This window comes from Diabrotica undecimpunctata, chromosome 7, assembly GCF_040954645.1.
Source record: "Diabrotica undecimpunctata isolate CICGRU chromosome 7, icDiaUnde3, whole genome shotgun sequence".
In the NCBI taxonomy this organism is placed as follows: domain Eukaryota; kingdom Metazoa; phylum Arthropoda; class Insecta; order Coleoptera; family Chrysomelidae; genus Diabrotica; species Diabrotica undecimpunctata.
This window is the reverse complement of record NC_092809.1, coordinates 92,478,644-92,496,362: the sequence shown is the minus strand read 5'-3', so window position 1 is coordinate 92,496,362 and position 17,719 is coordinate 92,478,644. Positions and strand designations below refer to the sequence as shown.

General features: G+C 33.7%; 1 protein-coding gene across 31 annotated transcripts in view; it reads right to left on the bottom strand.

Moving 5' to 3' along the window:
- LOC140445580 (uncharacterized) overlaps positions 1 to 17,719 on the bottom strand; it is a 538,348-nt gene that overhangs the window by 289,559 nt on the left and 231,070 nt on the right. The window contains exon 5 of one of the 31 annotated variants that reach the window (XM_072537732.1): positions 16,224 to 16,504. The exons of the other annotated variants lie outside the window; for them this stretch is intronic. Within the exon in view, the coding sequence (XP_072393833.1) occupies positions 16,239 to 16,504 (266 nt within the window). The 3' untranslated portion in view covers positions 16,224 to 16,238. Of the gene's footprint in view, positions 1 to 16,223; positions 16,505 to 17,719 lie in introns of those variants that run through there. 31 annotated transcript variants of the gene reach the window in all.

Here is a 17,719-nt window from a genome sequence, read left to right as displayed (position 1 = left end):
ACGTTTATGACTTTTAAATTTTTACAATTGTTACGAATTGAATCTTTTATTGAAACACATTTTTTAATTGTTTACTTCTCATTTAATGTCTGTATTTGTTAGTTATTTTTTATGCAGTTTTTAATTTGACTCTCGTTAGAATAAATATATTATGACTAGAAACAAATTGATCGAGAACAGTGAATGTCCAGAACCGCTATTTTGTGACGTGACCCGTAACGCCTCCTCCTCGTGTCAGAATTTTACTATAGATAAAAAAGTAATACAACGCCAGTATAGAAGCTTTTCTTAACAGATGCCTACGGATAATATTGAAAATATTCTAGCCAAAAAAAAAAAACATCGCAAACAAAGAACTGTGCGAATAACGAACAAGGAAAAACTAGAAATTACAATAAATGGAAATCCCAGTCAAATATAACCAGACAATCTTTACACTACAGCCTAGTAGGTAAAAGAAAACAAAAAATATCGGTAATCACATGGAAGAGAACGATAAAATAGGAATTCAAACGTCAATTTAATATCTAACGTAGTAAATAATATTGCAAGGAACAGAAGAGACTAAAATTGGACGGGACTCAAGCAAGGATGCGTGAGACTTGCAACCTTACTATCAATCTTTCTTTTGCTACTGAAACAGTGCCCTTTGCTCCACCATGGAGCTATATGATTTATATATTGAAGTGTCCGCATTATGGAAATATTATTTCTAATAATATTTCGAAGCGATTAACGCAAAAAATAGGATCGTATACGATTTACCCTAATGAGGGTGTTTTAGAACTGATCCCGCCTGGACTATAACCAGATTTTAATGTATAACTAGCCACAATGAAGCAGACAAAACAACGATAGTTATATACAGTACAAATTAAAACATGACTTATGACTTATACATGATGCCCTGTATAAGTAAATACAACAGTAATCAACATTATTCTACAAACACTTAAGCTAAATAGCTCAATATACGTTAGATTTAGTAATAGAAAGTAGTTAACAAAACTTAAACAACAAAATTAAAGTTCTTATTACATCTAGTTTTAAAAGTAATGCATCACCCAAAATGTTCGCTAATTATTAACTCTTCAGAAACTATTATTATATACCATTTTTTTTTTAAATATTATAACATTGCGAGATATTTTTTATTTTAAAAGAAATACGTTTTTTTTTTTAATAAATAAAATATTAAAAACCAAAAAAATATTTCTAAATACAATGTATTTAACAATTTTAATATCGTCCATTTCCAAAAAGAGCATCGAAGCAAGCCTGGGTGTGAGCTCTAATACTGCTAACAAGGCTTACAATCATTTCCCATGGCAGATTCTCCTATTCTTCTCTACTGACAATTAAAAGTTCATGATGAGTTCACTGGGAGAAATTTACCAAAGATATGGAATACGACCTCTATGGATCCCAGAAAAAGGTGTGGAAGCTGATAAGGAGACAAAAAACAGAAATGAATGAATTTGTACGCATAGATAACATTACCGAGGAACAATGGACTGAGCATTTCACGAAATTAAATGGAGAAGGAGAAGAAGAGAACAGAGAAATAATCATTAACGATAGAGTACTAATATCAGAAGAAGAGTTACAAGAACGAATAAAAAAATTAAAAAACAGAAAAGCACCTGGTCCTGATAAGATAAACAATGAACTGCTAAAATATGGAGGAACAACACTACACAAATGGCTCCTAAAATTATTCGTCGATATAATAAATACCGGCGTAGTACCATCGGAATGGAAGGAAAGTCTCCTGCTACCGATACTTAAAAAGGGAGACTCGAGAAATCCTGAAAATTATGGAGGCATTAGTCTGATGAATAGTACATTAAAATCGTTAACGGCAGTCATAAAAGATAAAATCGAGGAAAAAGCGAACATGACAGATGAACAACAAGGCTTCCGAAAGAACCGCATCACAATAGACGCAATTTTTATTATCAGACAAATAATAGAGAAGTCTATTGAATATGGAAAACCAGCATACATGTGCTTTGTAGATTTAAAAAGTGCTTTTGACAGGGTGAAGCGAAATTACATCTTAAATTTATTACAAGCTGAACAAATAGACCATCAGATAATAAGGACAATTAATGAAATTAACAAGAACAACAAGACCAGAGTTATAATTCCAACAGGGGAAACAGAATGCATAGAACTAAAAGGAGCAATCCGCCAAGGAGACTCGCTCAGCCCATTGTTATTCAATATGGCGATGAATCAAATAATTCACGAAGTAAGAAAACGACACGGATACCACATGCGAGCGCATAAAATCACGATACTATGCTATGCCGATGATGCAGTACTAATTGCTGATAACGAAGATAACCTACAAAGGCAGCTCCACACCTTCAATATCACAGCAAACAAACTCAATATGAGAATATCAGTAGAAAAAACTAAATGTATAGTGATCAGTAAAGAGCCGCGTAGATGCAAACTAGAAATAGACGGCAAAATTGTAGAACAAGTAATGAAATTCAATTACCTAGGAATAGAGATCACTAGTGACAGGGATATAAGAACAGAGACCACAAGGCAAGCATCAAAAGCGGCAAGAGTAAGTGGTTGCCTCCGAGAAACCATATGGAGAAACAAATATCTGACCATGGAAAGCAAAATGAAAGTATACAAGACAACAGTAGAATGTAGAATGTAGAAAATTGGGCGACCAATAGAGCCTGATACACTGCGACCTTTGCAGATCTATTGTGTTTCCCCCTTATTTTAAAGCACTTCATCTAGCTTGGTCCTCTTAATGAGACTCAACAGCCTTGATAGTGGCCTTTTCATGTAGCCTGGTGCTTCCGGTTTTTCCTCTCCGAGTTCTAGAAACCGCATTCGTGCGAGACCTTCGCAATGGCACAGAACGTGTAGAGCGGTTTCCTCTTCTTCCAGACAGAAACAACAGGTGTCCTCTTCTGTCAGGCCTATGAGACTCAAGTGTTTATTGAGTCTACAGTGCCCAGTGAGCAGACCCACTATCATTCTGACAGTCCTGCGTCTGTGCGAAAGTAAGTCTGCTGTAAATTTAGCCGAATGTCCTTTGATGAACTGTTTGGCCTGCCTCTGTCCTGGTGAGTTGTTCCACCACTCAACAGACTTCTGTTGCACCCATTTGTGTATGGCTGCCCTTTTTATCGTATTTGCGATTCCAAAGAAGGGTTCCGGACCAACCAGTGGCGTAGATGCGCCTTCTCAGGCCAATTCATCGGCCTTCTCGTTGCCACGATGACCCTTATGTCCCGGCACCCAGGCAAGTGTCAACCTGTTTTGACTTCCCACCTGAGAGAGGACATCCAAACAGTTCCATACCAGCCATGAATCGACCTGTACCGAACTGAGAGCCTTTAGAGCCGCTTGACTATCCGAATAGATAACGATGAAGTCGTTATCTACATTTCGGCCGATTAGTTCCATAGCGCACCTGTGTATAGCAGCTAATTTGGCTTGAAATACGGTCGCGTATGTTCCTAGATATACCCGGACTTCCGTCCTTGGTTTTATGCCATATATTCCAGCCCCCGTACCTGTATCAGTTTTGGAGCCGTCCGTATACCATATTGAGTTTGCTGTTAGCGGCGGACCAGTTTCCCAGTCCTCTCTTTTTGGTATTGTAATTTGAAAATTTTTGTTAAAACTATACCTCGTAACCATTCGGTCTACAGGCATTCCTAGAACGGGGTCTGCCTTTATGTCCTGGTAGAGCCTTAAGTTATCAGCTCCCTGCATCATACTTATTGGAGCTTGGCCTTGGATCAACCGATGTACTGTTGATCTGGCTTCACTCTGTATGTATATATGCAGAGGTGGTAGGTTTAGCAGAACTTCTAGCGCGTCCGTTGGGGCTGTTCTCATGGCTCCTGTAACACTCAAGCATGCAAGCCTTTGTGTGCTACTGAGCAATCGAATCGCCCCGGACTGTTGCGTTTTGTTCCACAACGCCACTGAACCATATGTTATCATGGGCCTTATAACCCTTGTGTATAACCAGAGGTTCATTTTAGGATTTAACCCCCAATTCTTACCACACATTCGTCTACATGTGTTCAGGGCCATAGTGGCCTTCTGTGTGACTTTCTGAATGTGTGCATTCCATGTCAGCCTCTGGTCGAATATTACACCTAAGTACTTGGCCTGACTTATGAATGGGATTTCTACTCCCTTGAGCACTAGTGGCTGTAAGCCTTGCAATGCTCTTTTTCTGGTGAAGGGAACAACAGATGTTTTTTTAGGGTTAACCTTCAGGCCTTCTTCCTCACACCAGCTGTCCACCATCCTCAGAGCGACTTGAAGTCTCTCCGAAATTATTTTGGTAAAGCGTCCTCGGACTACAATTACCAAATCGTCCGCATAACCCAGACAGTAAAAACCCTCCCTGGACAGTGTATTAAGTAGGTCGTCCATAAGCGTAGCCCACAGTAATGGGGATAAAACTCCTCCTTGTGGGCAGCCGCTTCCTGCCTTCGCTTCAATAGTGGCTTCACCTAACGAGGGCACAATGATCCTGTTTGTTAAGGTCGCCTTTGTCCACTCGCATATGAAGGCAGGAACTCCTCTTCTTTTAAGCGCTTCCGTTACAGACTCGAAGGAGACGTTATTAAACACTCCAGCGTCAAGTCAGTTGACTTTCCTGGCTGGTATGCATATTGGCGATCGCTAAGTGGATTCTCTATCAGCACGTCGTCCCTAATATACCTGTCTATCAATCTTTCCAGCGTTTTTGCTAGGAAAGAGGATAGACTTATTGGTCTGTATGACTTGGGGGTCTGGTCCATTACCCTACCAACCTTGGGGATATATGTTACTTTCACCCTTCGCCATGCGGTTGGAATATATCTCCATGCCAAACTAGCTTTGAAGATCTTTGTTAGATGCGGGATGATCACATCCTGTCCCTTCTGTAGCAAGGCTGGATAAATCCCGTCCATTCCAGGTGATTTGTATGGCTGGAATTTATTGATGGCCCACCTGACTTTTTCCGGTCTCGTGATGTCGGTAGCTAATTTCCAGTCCGCCTTAGTAAGCCTTCTGGGGTGTACAAGACAACAGTAAGACCAATCCTAACATATGCAGCGGAGACAAGGACCGATACAAGAAAGACGAAACAACAAATCAACAATATCGAAATGAAAGTATTAAGATCAATAGCGGGCATATCATTAAGAGACAGACAAACCAACAGAAGTATACGCGAACAATGCAAAATTCAAAATATTAACAGGTGGATAAAAACAAGAAAAAAACACTGGAACGAACATGTAAACCGAATGGGACCAGATAGATTAGCGAACATCTGTAAAAACAACAAGCCGTATAGCAGAAGACCCGTTGGAAGGCCGCCAATGAGGTGGAAAGATAATGTACAGTCAACCACGACTGAAACAGAATAAGAGGCAGACAAACAGGAGTAATCCTAGTCGCGCGAAGAAGAAGAAGAAGATTATAAGTTCTAGGAGTATTCCTTTGGGCACGAACAGCTCTGGAAAGCACATCCCACCCATGTTTAATGGGTTTTAAGTCTGGAGCTATCGCGGCCACTTTAAACAGCGAATACCTTCTGTCTGAAGATAGTCATTAACCGCTTGAGTCCTATGTGGACGGGCGTTAGCATCCATAAATAAAAAATTTTCCCCTACAGCTCCTTGCCATAATCTCGCATGAGGTTCTAAAATCCGTGTGATGTATCTTTGTCCTGTTCGAGTTCCGTCAAAAACCACCAATTCCCTCCGTCCACCTGACATAATACATGTCCAAAACATAACATTGTCACCAGCAAAAGTAAGTATAGGTCAGCCATGTGCTCGTTGTACAGTTGTTGTTGACTATCACCAAACACGAATTCGCTCTTGAAAGCATGCAAATAACAAAAGAGTCACTTTGGGATATGACAATTATTCATATAATTTATCATAAATTAGATAAAAAGATAAATGGAAAAAATTTCATACAAAAGCAGAGCTTAATACATTAAATGAATTTCTAGATTTTTTGAAAGAGAGACAGTATTTTGCAGTCACAACAAGAAGTGAATGTGAAACCTCTAGTCAATCAATTTACTCAATTTTCTAAAGCATCCAATCAATTCTATAAAGCAAAAGATGCACAAATGCGTTCTCATGTCACTTTGGCTATTAATAAGTTCAAATGCAATTTTTGTAACAGTGAACACTCTATTTATTCATGTCAAAATTTTAATGCAACTAAATGTCAATGAACGATGGGAAAAATAAACCTGTTAAAACTTTGTTTACGCGTTGGACATTTTCAAAATACTTGCAATTTAGGATCCTGTAAAAAGTGTGGACGATAATTCATAATGATGTTAGATATCAACAAAATAACAATTCAAATGAACTTTTAGTATTCAATAATTTAAGTAGTCAACCAAGTACAAGTAGTAGTTACAATAATACGAGTAATCAAACAAGTCAGCAGTCTACTATGCTATTTTAAGCAAATTAAAGTTATATAAATACCGAAAAAGGTATAATAAATGCATTAATTCTATTATCCACAGTAACATTCAAGGTTAAAGACAGTGGTGGTAATTTTCAAGTAGGTAGAGCCTTATTGGACCCTGGAGCACAATCAAATCTAGTAACAGAAGCATTCTGTAAGAAAAAAAGGTGTGCCATTATCTTCTGCAAATTTATCAATTATTGGCATAAATCAAGTAATGTTTACATTGACAAAAAAGATTTCATTAACCATATTTTCCAATGTCAGTAGATATAAATGTAATGTGTGTTGCTATGTAACCCCTATCATTTCATCATCTATTCCTTCAAAAAAGGTTAATGTAACAAATAATAAAATTCCAGACAATATTAAACTCTCAGATCCACAATTTTACTCACCTCATGGCATTAATATGCTCATACACTAATTTGGGACTTAATCTTGGATGGAAAAATTACTATAGGAAAAAATAAACCAATTTGCCAAAATACCAAATTCAATTAATTATCCTATTTGCAATTTTTCAAAAAATGTTGTTATACCGGAAGATCATCAATTAAAAAAAACGAGTGTGGCAGTCCAGTGGGACTGCCGTTAGAAGTTATACTTCTATACATGCGTTCGCCGTTACAAATTTATATGGGAGTCAATCTGCACAATCAATACATATGTAATGCTATATGTAAGAGAGAGCAGAAAGAGAAACAGAATTAGGTATATAGGTATATGGTGCATTGTTTGCTGTATATAAACAACATTTACCTGTAATAGGAGTATAGTAAATGAAGGATTGAATCAATATTTTGATGAAAATGTATATTTTTATTTTCATATATGTATTAAAGGAGTTGAATGCAAAAAATTTTTTTACACATACTCTGCAGTAAAATTATTTGTTTATTTTGTTATTAATATAAATATACAATACAATACACTGCAACATTATTCAATATAATAATACAATACAAATTAAAATGCAACATTCATAAGTATTTACAAATGACAATATGCACAACTTACTTACGCATATGTTTAATTTACCATGATAATATTATTAATAAAAAAATAATAATAATATTAATAAATATTAAATATATTTACAAAAAGAACATTTTTATTCTCGAGAGAGAAAGAGAGAGAAAATAAATCTTCTGTCTCTCTCTTACCTATATCTTACATATGTAATGGTTTTGCCGATTCACTCCCATACAAATTTCTAACGTCGAACGCGCGTATAGAAGTACAATCAAAAACGAAATAAGTCCCACCCAAACAACTCTTTTCTGAACCTTGAATTACTAAATTTTTAGGTAACTGAACTAAGCCTCAGTTTTATTAATAGCGTCTTGGCTCCATTTTTAAGATACTTTTAAATAGGACCATGGAGAAATTAATACATTATTTGAAAGCACTTGTATAAATCATTATGTCCCTGGATTTTTTTATTCTTTGTGGCACCGTTTCAAAATCCCCACTAAATTGTGAAAATCTTATTAAATTAACTCTCGGTGAAAGAATAACTCATTTCTTCCCAGATGGATAACGTCACTAGTATCATATATATGCCAAAAATCATAATTTAACAATAAAATCGACCTTTTTTGAAATTTATGTCATGCATATAAACATATACATAAAAGAAATTTAAAATAACAATCATTATATTTGTCCCTTTCATGTCTACGCCCATGACTTCTATATGTACTAAATATTCAATGACAAATAAAATAGTTTGGAAAATTAAATAATGTATAAAATTAGCGAAACAATATTAAAAAATATATTATGATTTCTCCATTCTTTGATTTTTAAAACCAAAGTGACAAAAATCAGAACATAATAATTAAAAAAATATATTCCCACATTGGGATCGAACTCGTAACTTCTGGTTCTAAATACCGCGCCTCAACTCATTCGACCAGAAACTTTAACTAATAAGGTGGCTAATCAATGTCATTATTTGTCAAGAACATTATGTCAGTTTTTTGGTTGTATTTTGTGTTTGTGTTTATTTATTTATTGTATTCCAAAAATGGAAAGGTTATTACGAATCATAGAAGTTGCAGGAAGAATATTTATTTGCAAAAGACTTTGGCCAAATGTATATATCTACCGAATTAATATAAAATAATAATAACAGTAATAAATATTAAATATATTTACAAAAGAAACATTTTTATTCTCGAGAGAGAAATAAAGAGAAAATATATCTTCTGTCTCTCTCTTACCTATATCTTACATATGTAATGGTTTTGCCAATTCACTCCCGTACAAATTTCGAACGTCGAACGCGCGTATAGAAGTATAACTTCAAAAATTTTGGGAACTTAATGTGTTAGATAATTCTATTAAAATGTCAACCGATGAACTGCATTGGAAAGAGTTATTTGACAACGATACTTCTCGCCATGAAAATGGAAAATTTAATAGTAAAATTTCCATTAAAACCATCTACTACACTATTAGGTGACTCTAAGGAGAACGCAATTCAACGTTTCTTGTCTTTAGAAAAACGTTTTAAATCAAACACTGTATTTTATAATTTATACAAACAATTTATTCAAGAATACATACAATTAGGTCATATGACTAAAATTTCAGTACATAATTTGACAAGCTCACACTAATATTCACCACGTGATGCTGTTTTGAAGGAACAAGTATAACATCAAAAATAAGAGTGGTTCTGGGTGGTCTCTAAATGATTTGCAATACATAGGACCAAAGGTCTTAAGTAATATTTTTGATATTATACTTAGATTCAGATTATACAAATATGTTGTTTCTGCAGATGTATCTAAAATGTAGAGACAGATTCTAATGCACAGTAATCACAGACCATTGCTGTGCATAATCTGGAGAAACAAACCTGAGGACGATTTATCCTCTTATCAACTCAATACCGTTACATATGGTCATTGATTATAAACCACACCCATATGTGTGGTTTATAATCAATGATATGGTACAAAATCTGCACCCTATGTACCAATAAAATGTCTCAATCAAGTAGCTACAGAGTATAAAAGTATATTTCCAATTGCATCTAAAACTATTCACAATGATTTTTATGTAGATGACCTTTTGACGGGATCTAATAATATTGAAGAGTTACAAACACGTTGTAATGACATTTCATCCATTTTAAAATCTGCCAATTTTATACTTAGAAAATGGGTTTCAAACAATTATGCTGTTTTAGAGAAAGTTGAATTAACTGATATTCCTAATAAAGTTTTAGATATTGGAGAATCCGAAGGTTTCAAAACTTTAGGTATTCAATGGGACAGCAAACAAGATATTTTAAGATATAATATCACCACCGTTCCATTAGCTAAAAGTGGTTAAACGTTAAACGTAAAAGTTACTAAACGACAAATACTTTCTATTATTGCCCAAATATATGATCCATTGGGTCTTCTTAGTCCTGTAATAATCATTTCAAAAATTCTTCTTCAACATTTATGGTCAATTAAACTATCCCGGGATGACCCAGTTCCTGAAAATGTACATATCAAATGGTTTCAATTTTACATCCAATTGTCACAATTAAATATACTTAAAATTCCAAGAATTGTAATAGGTACAAGTCACAAGTTAGTAGATATTCATTGTTTCTGTGATTGGTTACGAGCGATTCATTACGAGCATATACTAGTTGTTTTTATATGCGCAGCATCAATTCAGATGGAACATATACAGTGAGACTACTTTGTTCAAAAACTAAAGTTTCACCCCTAAAGTCAGTAACAATACCAAGACTAGAGCTTTGTGCAGCTCTTCTTGGAGCTCAATTAACAAACCAAACAATTAATGCAATCTCATCCACCGTACCTGTGTATATGTGGTCTGACTCCCAAATAGTCTTATGTCAGTTACAAACCTTTGTTTCAAATCGTGTAGCTTAGATTCAGAATCTTACAAGTAATTCTATGTGGTCTTATGTTAGCACTAAAGAGCATCCAGCTGATTTGGCTTCTCGAGAAATAGTGCTAGAACTTCTCATCAATATGAACTTATGGTGGATGAGACCAGATTTTTTATATTAATCTATTGATCACTTGGTCAATTCAAACTCTGATCAAGTTATAGAATTGCCAGAGTTAAAGAAGGTTAACAAGGTACTGACTTCAAAAATTATGAATCAATTCCCTCTATTCACAACTTATTCAAATTTAACAACAGAATGTTTCTTATCTTGTTTCAAACGATTTACTTCTCGAAGAGGAGTACCTTCAGATGTCTATTCAGATAACGGTAGCACATTTGTTGGAGCGAGAAATGAATTAAAAGAATTTGGAAAATTCTTGTTAAAAAATGAAAATGTTATTACTCAATATGCGTCAAAAGACAATATTCATTGGCATTTTATACCCCCATATTCGCCCAACTTTGGTGGTCTATGGAAGGCAGCAGTAAAAAACACAAAACATTTTTTAAAGCGAACAATTTAAATAGAATTTTAATTTATAAAAACTTTAATACGCTTCTTATTCAAATGGAGGGAATCTTAAATTCTAGACCTCTGTATTCCTTATCAAATGATCATAATGACCTAGAACCCATTACCCCATCACATTTTTTAATTGATCGTCCAATTACAATACTTCCTGAACCTGACGTATCAGAAGTTCCGCCAACCAGGTTGTCTAGACGACAATCTGTTCAACAATTATACCAACATTTTTGGATACGTTTCACAAAAGAATACATTTTTCAACTGCGTTTCCAATATAAATGGAAAAACCAGGCTATTCCGATTGCTGTTGGTACACTAGTATTAATCAAGAATCATCAACAACCTCCAGGCAGGTGGCCAATGGGAAGAATTCTACGTTTGTTCCCTTGAAAGGATTGAGTTTCGCGAGTGGCAGAAGTGAAAACATTTTTAAAAGTTGGGATCTATCCTGTCAGACACTTGTGTCTTTTGCCTATAGAAGAAGTCACAGTGAATTAAAAAATTTATTTTAGTGTTAAATTCCATTAAAGGCAATTCCATTTTAATTTTATATTCATCATCAGTTAGCGCTACAGCCCTTCGTGAGCCTTGGCCTGTTTCAAAACATTCTTCCATCCTTCCCTATCGAGTGTCTGTCTTCTCCAGCCCCTCACTCCAATCCCCCTCAGATCTTCCTGTACATCGTCCAGATATCTGAGTTTAGGTCGCCCCCTTCTTCTTCTTCCGACCGGCCTGTTTAGCATAGTTATTTTAGTGGGATCACTCTCATCCATCCGCATAACGTGGCCCACCCACCTTAGGCGGTTTATTTTGATGGTCTTCACCTTAATGGTGGTCTTAATTTTATATTACTATTGTGTATTTTTTTTTCATTAAACTTTGTAGGTTACTCTGAAGTCCCTTCAAAGGGGGAGTTAAGTCTGTGTCAGACGGTCAAATATTTTATCAAACTAGTTTGAGTAAACTGACGGAATGACGTCATAATTACAGTTTGTTCAAATTTTAAAATCCTACCTGTCACACAATCATTCAAATTTGATCAAATTGACGTATGTTAATGAAATTAATCGTCTTTTTGCATATTTATTAGTTGCTTGTGCTTTAATTACGATTCAATTTGTTTTTATCCACAATAAAAATAAAAAGACTGAAAGGATTTTTTTTATAATAATGTGGATGCTCGACATTATACAAACAACTTCTTTCTCGATATAAATCAATTATGTAGAAACTTATTCCAGTCTCCAAGATATTTTAAAATTTTATTTTATAACAAAATTGGAAGACAAATAAACCACAAATTATCAATCAAAGAAAAAAAGAAAATAAATTAGTTCACGTTATGTCTAACTGCTGATTTTCATTTGTCTTAAATATTTTTCGACCAATCAAAATTAAAGTTTGATCAAACTGAACCTTGACAAATAGAAGATCCTCTATTTTTAGAGGATTTGATCAAACTCAGGATGTGACATATGTTGCCAATTTTTTGGTTTGGTCAAACTAGTTTGATCAAATATTTGACCATCTGACACGGACTTTATGTTCGTATATTTTTACTTTTAATTTGTAATGCACCTGACAACATGGTACTGCTACGTCGCCATAAGGCAAAGTGTATGACAGTTGCCCTAACGGGCTCTCACTCAATCATTGACGCTACAAGTGTAAAGAACAATAAAGCTATATCGAGTATCAATCGAGTTCCAATTCTTCTCAGACTACATTATAATCTGAAACAATATTTACCAGCACACACAAGTTTATACACAAATTTATAAAAGTGTAAAAATCGTGAATACGAAAGGTGATGCATAACTTTTGAAACTATGTGTATTCGCTCCGTGCGTGACCATGGTACGGGTACCTTGAAACGATGCCAGCGTGCGTAGCGGCGAAATATGACAAAATTGGACCTTTTGGATCTTTTTACGCATAAATTTTATCATAAATGGATGCAAATACATGTTGCGTACTTAATTGTGCTAATAATAGCAAAAATATTGAGTGTAGTTTTTATAGGTTTCCAAAGATTACATATAAATTAGAGAAAAGAAAAATATGGATTCGTGCTATTAATATGAAAAAGTAAATATCACATAATTTCATTTTTATGCAATTGAAATTAAAAAATTAAAAAAAATAAGGCTAAACTAACTGCAGCCTGCCTGATGACTTTAGCTTTTATATCATAATTTTTACTATTATTGTTTTTAATTACATGCTCATCCACATGCAGAAACTTGATTTGCCAGTACTAGATTTTTCCCTTTCTTTTCCGTTTGGGGTTGAAAAGATAAAGTTAATGAATTTTTAGAAACCCAGTTTTTAATACTAAATTTATTTTGTACATAAACTGAAAAAATATAATTAAAAAACTAATTATTAATACTTGTCAATTTCGTATCTATTTAACATATTTTATGTTTAACCTCAAATTGGGAGGTCCAAAACTGTCAGACGAAGGCGGTAGATGTCGCGTCAATCACGCACGGAGCGAATATAGGGTGATCCATTTAAAAAAAATGAGAATTTTTTAAGTTCACGTTTTGAATCACCCTGCATATTAATTTTAATTATTCCGTCTATTTTTACTAAACAAACTGTTATTATTGTTGAAGATACAGGGTGTCAAATCGGACACTATTTTAAAATAAAATTGGTCATATATTTTAAAACACTCCGTATAATGTAGCATCTTATATTGAGAGAATTCTCAAGAAATGTTCTATATACAGGGGTCACATCTAAAGATCACGTATAACCAGTAGTAGTAGGAGGTATATATGTATATATATATATATATATATATATATATATTTATATATATATATATATATATATATATATATTTATATATATATATATATATATATATATTTATATATATATATATATATATATATATATTTATATATATATATATATATATATATATATTTATATATATATATATATATATATATATATATATTTATATATATTTATATATATATATATATATATATATATATATATATATATATATATATATATACCTATATATAGAGGGTTAGTCACCACTAACGGGACGGAAGATTATTACAGCGTAAAGGTAAGAGATTTAAAATTTTTATTACATTAATAGTTTGTAATGTTATTCCTTCTATTTGTCGGCAAAAAATAAGTTAAAGTTTCATAACGATTCCCTATATCTAAGTATAGAGTGTTGTAGTTATGATGACATTTCTTAAAATGTAAAGTTTTAAAACAAGACTCATTCTCAACTTATTTAAGCAATTATAACAAATTTACTCTTACACCTAAATAGTTGCATATTCGTTAAATATATTCCATGATTAAATATTAAACATCGCTTTACAGAGTGTTCAAAATTTACAGATTCATTATAGGATTATTCAATGGGTAATGTGAGGCTTATTTTAAATGGAACACCATGTATATTAATTAATTATAATAGAATTGTATAGGAATGTCCTATATCTGGGTGTCATAATTTTTACGTAATTTACAATTATTTAAGTTTTTAATCGGTAAATCGAACTAAAACAAAAGATTTCACGTTAGTCAATGTCATTGCATGACATTACGGTCTGGTAATTGTCAAAAATATAAATATTCGTATATTATCTTTAAATTTAATTATTCCTAAAAACAAAGCTACTTTACATTGGGAAATGTTTGGAAAATTGTCTCTACTCCTAAAGTTTACATTCAAAAGTATCCTGTTAACACCCAAAAAAAGGAAATTTATGAGAGGTTGCTCAATAGATTCCGTGCTATTGGTAATGTTGCATACGAAAATGTAAATAAAAATAAACCAGTTAGTGGTGACAACGTCAACGAACTTGATATCCTGCTTTCTGTTACGAAAAACCCAAATACAAGTACTAGAAAAATTTCTGGAGAATTAGAGATCAGTCAAACGAGTGTATGTAGAATACTTAAGATAAACCTCTTTCATCCGTATCACATTCAACTACTCCAGCATTTAACAGAACAGGATTGTAATAAACGTTTAAATTTGTGTGTATGAATTTTAGATAAAGTTACAAGAAGATTCGGATTGTTTTAAAAATACAATATTTACAGACGAATCTACTTTTCACAATATTGGTCTAGTAAACAGACATAATTTTCATTATTATGATACAGTAAACAAACATTTATTTCGTACTGTTGATCGCCAACATCGATTGAGTGTTAACGTTTGGGGCGGCATTATGGGCGAGTACGTTATCGGCCCGTATTTTTTTGACGAACAACTCAGTAGAATAATTTTTTTAAATTTCTTCTTCTTCTTATTCAGATGCAAATCCACTAATGGATGTAAGCGATCACATTTTCCATTAATTCTCTATTTCTTGCAATATGTATCAGAGATTGTATGTCGTTAATCCCTGTCCATTGCCTTATGTTTCGGAGCCAGGACATTTTCTTGCGTCCCATTCCTCTCTTGCCTTCAATTTTACCCTCGATTATAAGTTGGAGGAACTGGTATTTTTCATTTCGCATGATGTGACCTAGATACGCTGTTTTCCTTTTCTTGATGGTTTCGAAAAGTTGGCGTTCTTGGTTTATTCTTTTAAGGACATCTATATTTGTGATTTTCGCTGTCCATGGTATTTTTAGGATACAGCGATAGAGCCACATTTCGAAAGCTTCTAATCTGTTTATATCCCTCGTTTTGAGTGTCCAGCCCTCTACGCCATATAGCAGCACTGACCACACGTAGCACTTAGTAAACCTTAGTCTCAGTTGAAGATCGAGTATCAAGTCAGTACCTTCTTGAATTTTACGAAAGCTTGTCGAGCTTGCTGAATGCGACATTTTACTTCCCTGTCCGATGCCCATTCTTCAAAAAGCCACGATCCCAGGTATTTAAATTTACTCACTCTTTCAATGGACTTAGTATTGAGTGTTATGGTGGAGTTTTCGAGTGCATCCAAGTTTCTGGAGATGATCATAAATTTGGTTTTTTTGGTATTAATCTCTAATCCCATTCGCTTACTGTATTCTCCGATTATAGTGATAAGTTGTTGAAGATCGACTATGTTGTCACAAATTAAGACACCATCATCAGCATATCGTATGTTGTTGATGTATTGATTAAATTTCTTAAATTAATATATATCTGGATGGACAAGATTTAATTGTTTGAATTGGACACGTAAAGTAAGTAAGCTTTAATATCAAATATATGAAAAAAATATGAAGTTAAATTTAATAATTAAAAATTACTACAACACTTTTATGCTACTCACGGAGAATGCTAATTTTGTAAAAAATCAAAATTTTATTTTCTAAAAATTTGAACCCTTTGTGACAGCATATTGCCATAGTCTCTACTTTCTGGAGGTTCGTGGTTGTGTTCACCACTTACATGTACAGTCCTGCCACTAGTAATCAATTTTGATTTACAACGACTTTTATTGGGGATAACATTAAAATACTTTGAACACATCCATATCGTCTTGTTAACTTCTTTTCTTTTGACAATATAGTCATGATGGTCCAGAATTATTTTTGGATTTTTAGTAGCCATATTGAAGTGTATTAGATCTAAAATAATATAGTTTGTGTTAGATAAAGTTAGAATTAAAGTGTGAAGAAAGAAAACTATCTTGTAAATATAAAAAAAATATTTGTAAAATTCAAGCTATGTACTGTGGGCTAGATAGGTTAATTGCTCTGTCAGTAAGACTGAATATAACACTTCTTTAGAAGGAGAATAAGCCTGTCTCAGTGACGGTTTGGTGGGGAGTGTCCTATAATAGCGTCACTTCTTTACATTTTTGTGAAAAGGGCGTTAAAACACCGGCGAGACTTTAAACCACTTGACTACAAATTGTGATCAGTTTTAGATGGCATAGTCCATACAAGATGTCACCTTAATGTACAGTCCTTGAAGCAGGCGTGGTAGAAGCTGCCGACAGTTTTCCTAAATGCTGTCATCCAGCCATTACAGCGATCGATGAATGGCCTAACAGACTTCGGTGCTGCATTTATGCAAGTGATGGCCATTTTGAATATTTTTTTTAGTTATAGTTATAATAATAAAAATATAGTAAAAAAATACTTTGAAACAAAGCTTCAGTGGTATTAATCAAAAAGAGAAAAAATATATAATTTTAAAATAAAAATCACAAATGCTGTGTAATGTATAGACTTATTTTTTTAAAAATAAAACTTGCAAAAAAAAATTATAAGTATTTTTCAGTGTGGTAAATCCGAAAACAGGGAATGGCACAAACGGCCACATTGCATTCAGGGCAATATATCCTGGTCTCGCGTCTAAGCGATTTTCCAGACTCGTCTTTCTTTGAGCAACAAATTCTACATCTTCTGGTAGGTGCCTGTTTACTAGCCGTGGAGGGAATGTACTCGGGAAAGTGACGACCATAAAATCGTAACGATGTCTCCTTTGTGCTTTGACGTCCCCTCTTGGAACCACTGCTCTGATTTACATAATGGGGTTCTATAATTTGTTCTGCAAATTCGATAATAAAAAGTTCATGTGTCATACTTCCACCACTTTTTTTGCATAATATGAAAGCATTGTAAAGCATCATGTCAACTAAATATAAATATAGTTTTTTGTAATACTTCTTACTATAAAGTTTTGTAAATAAAATTACAGAAATCGTCAATATCACAGAATAAAACGTAATAAAATATACAATCCATTGCAAAATTTCACTATATTGCAAATTGCATAATAAAACCTTACGAACTAGTTTACGAATAAGTTTAAGCTGCTGCATGTGATACCCAAAT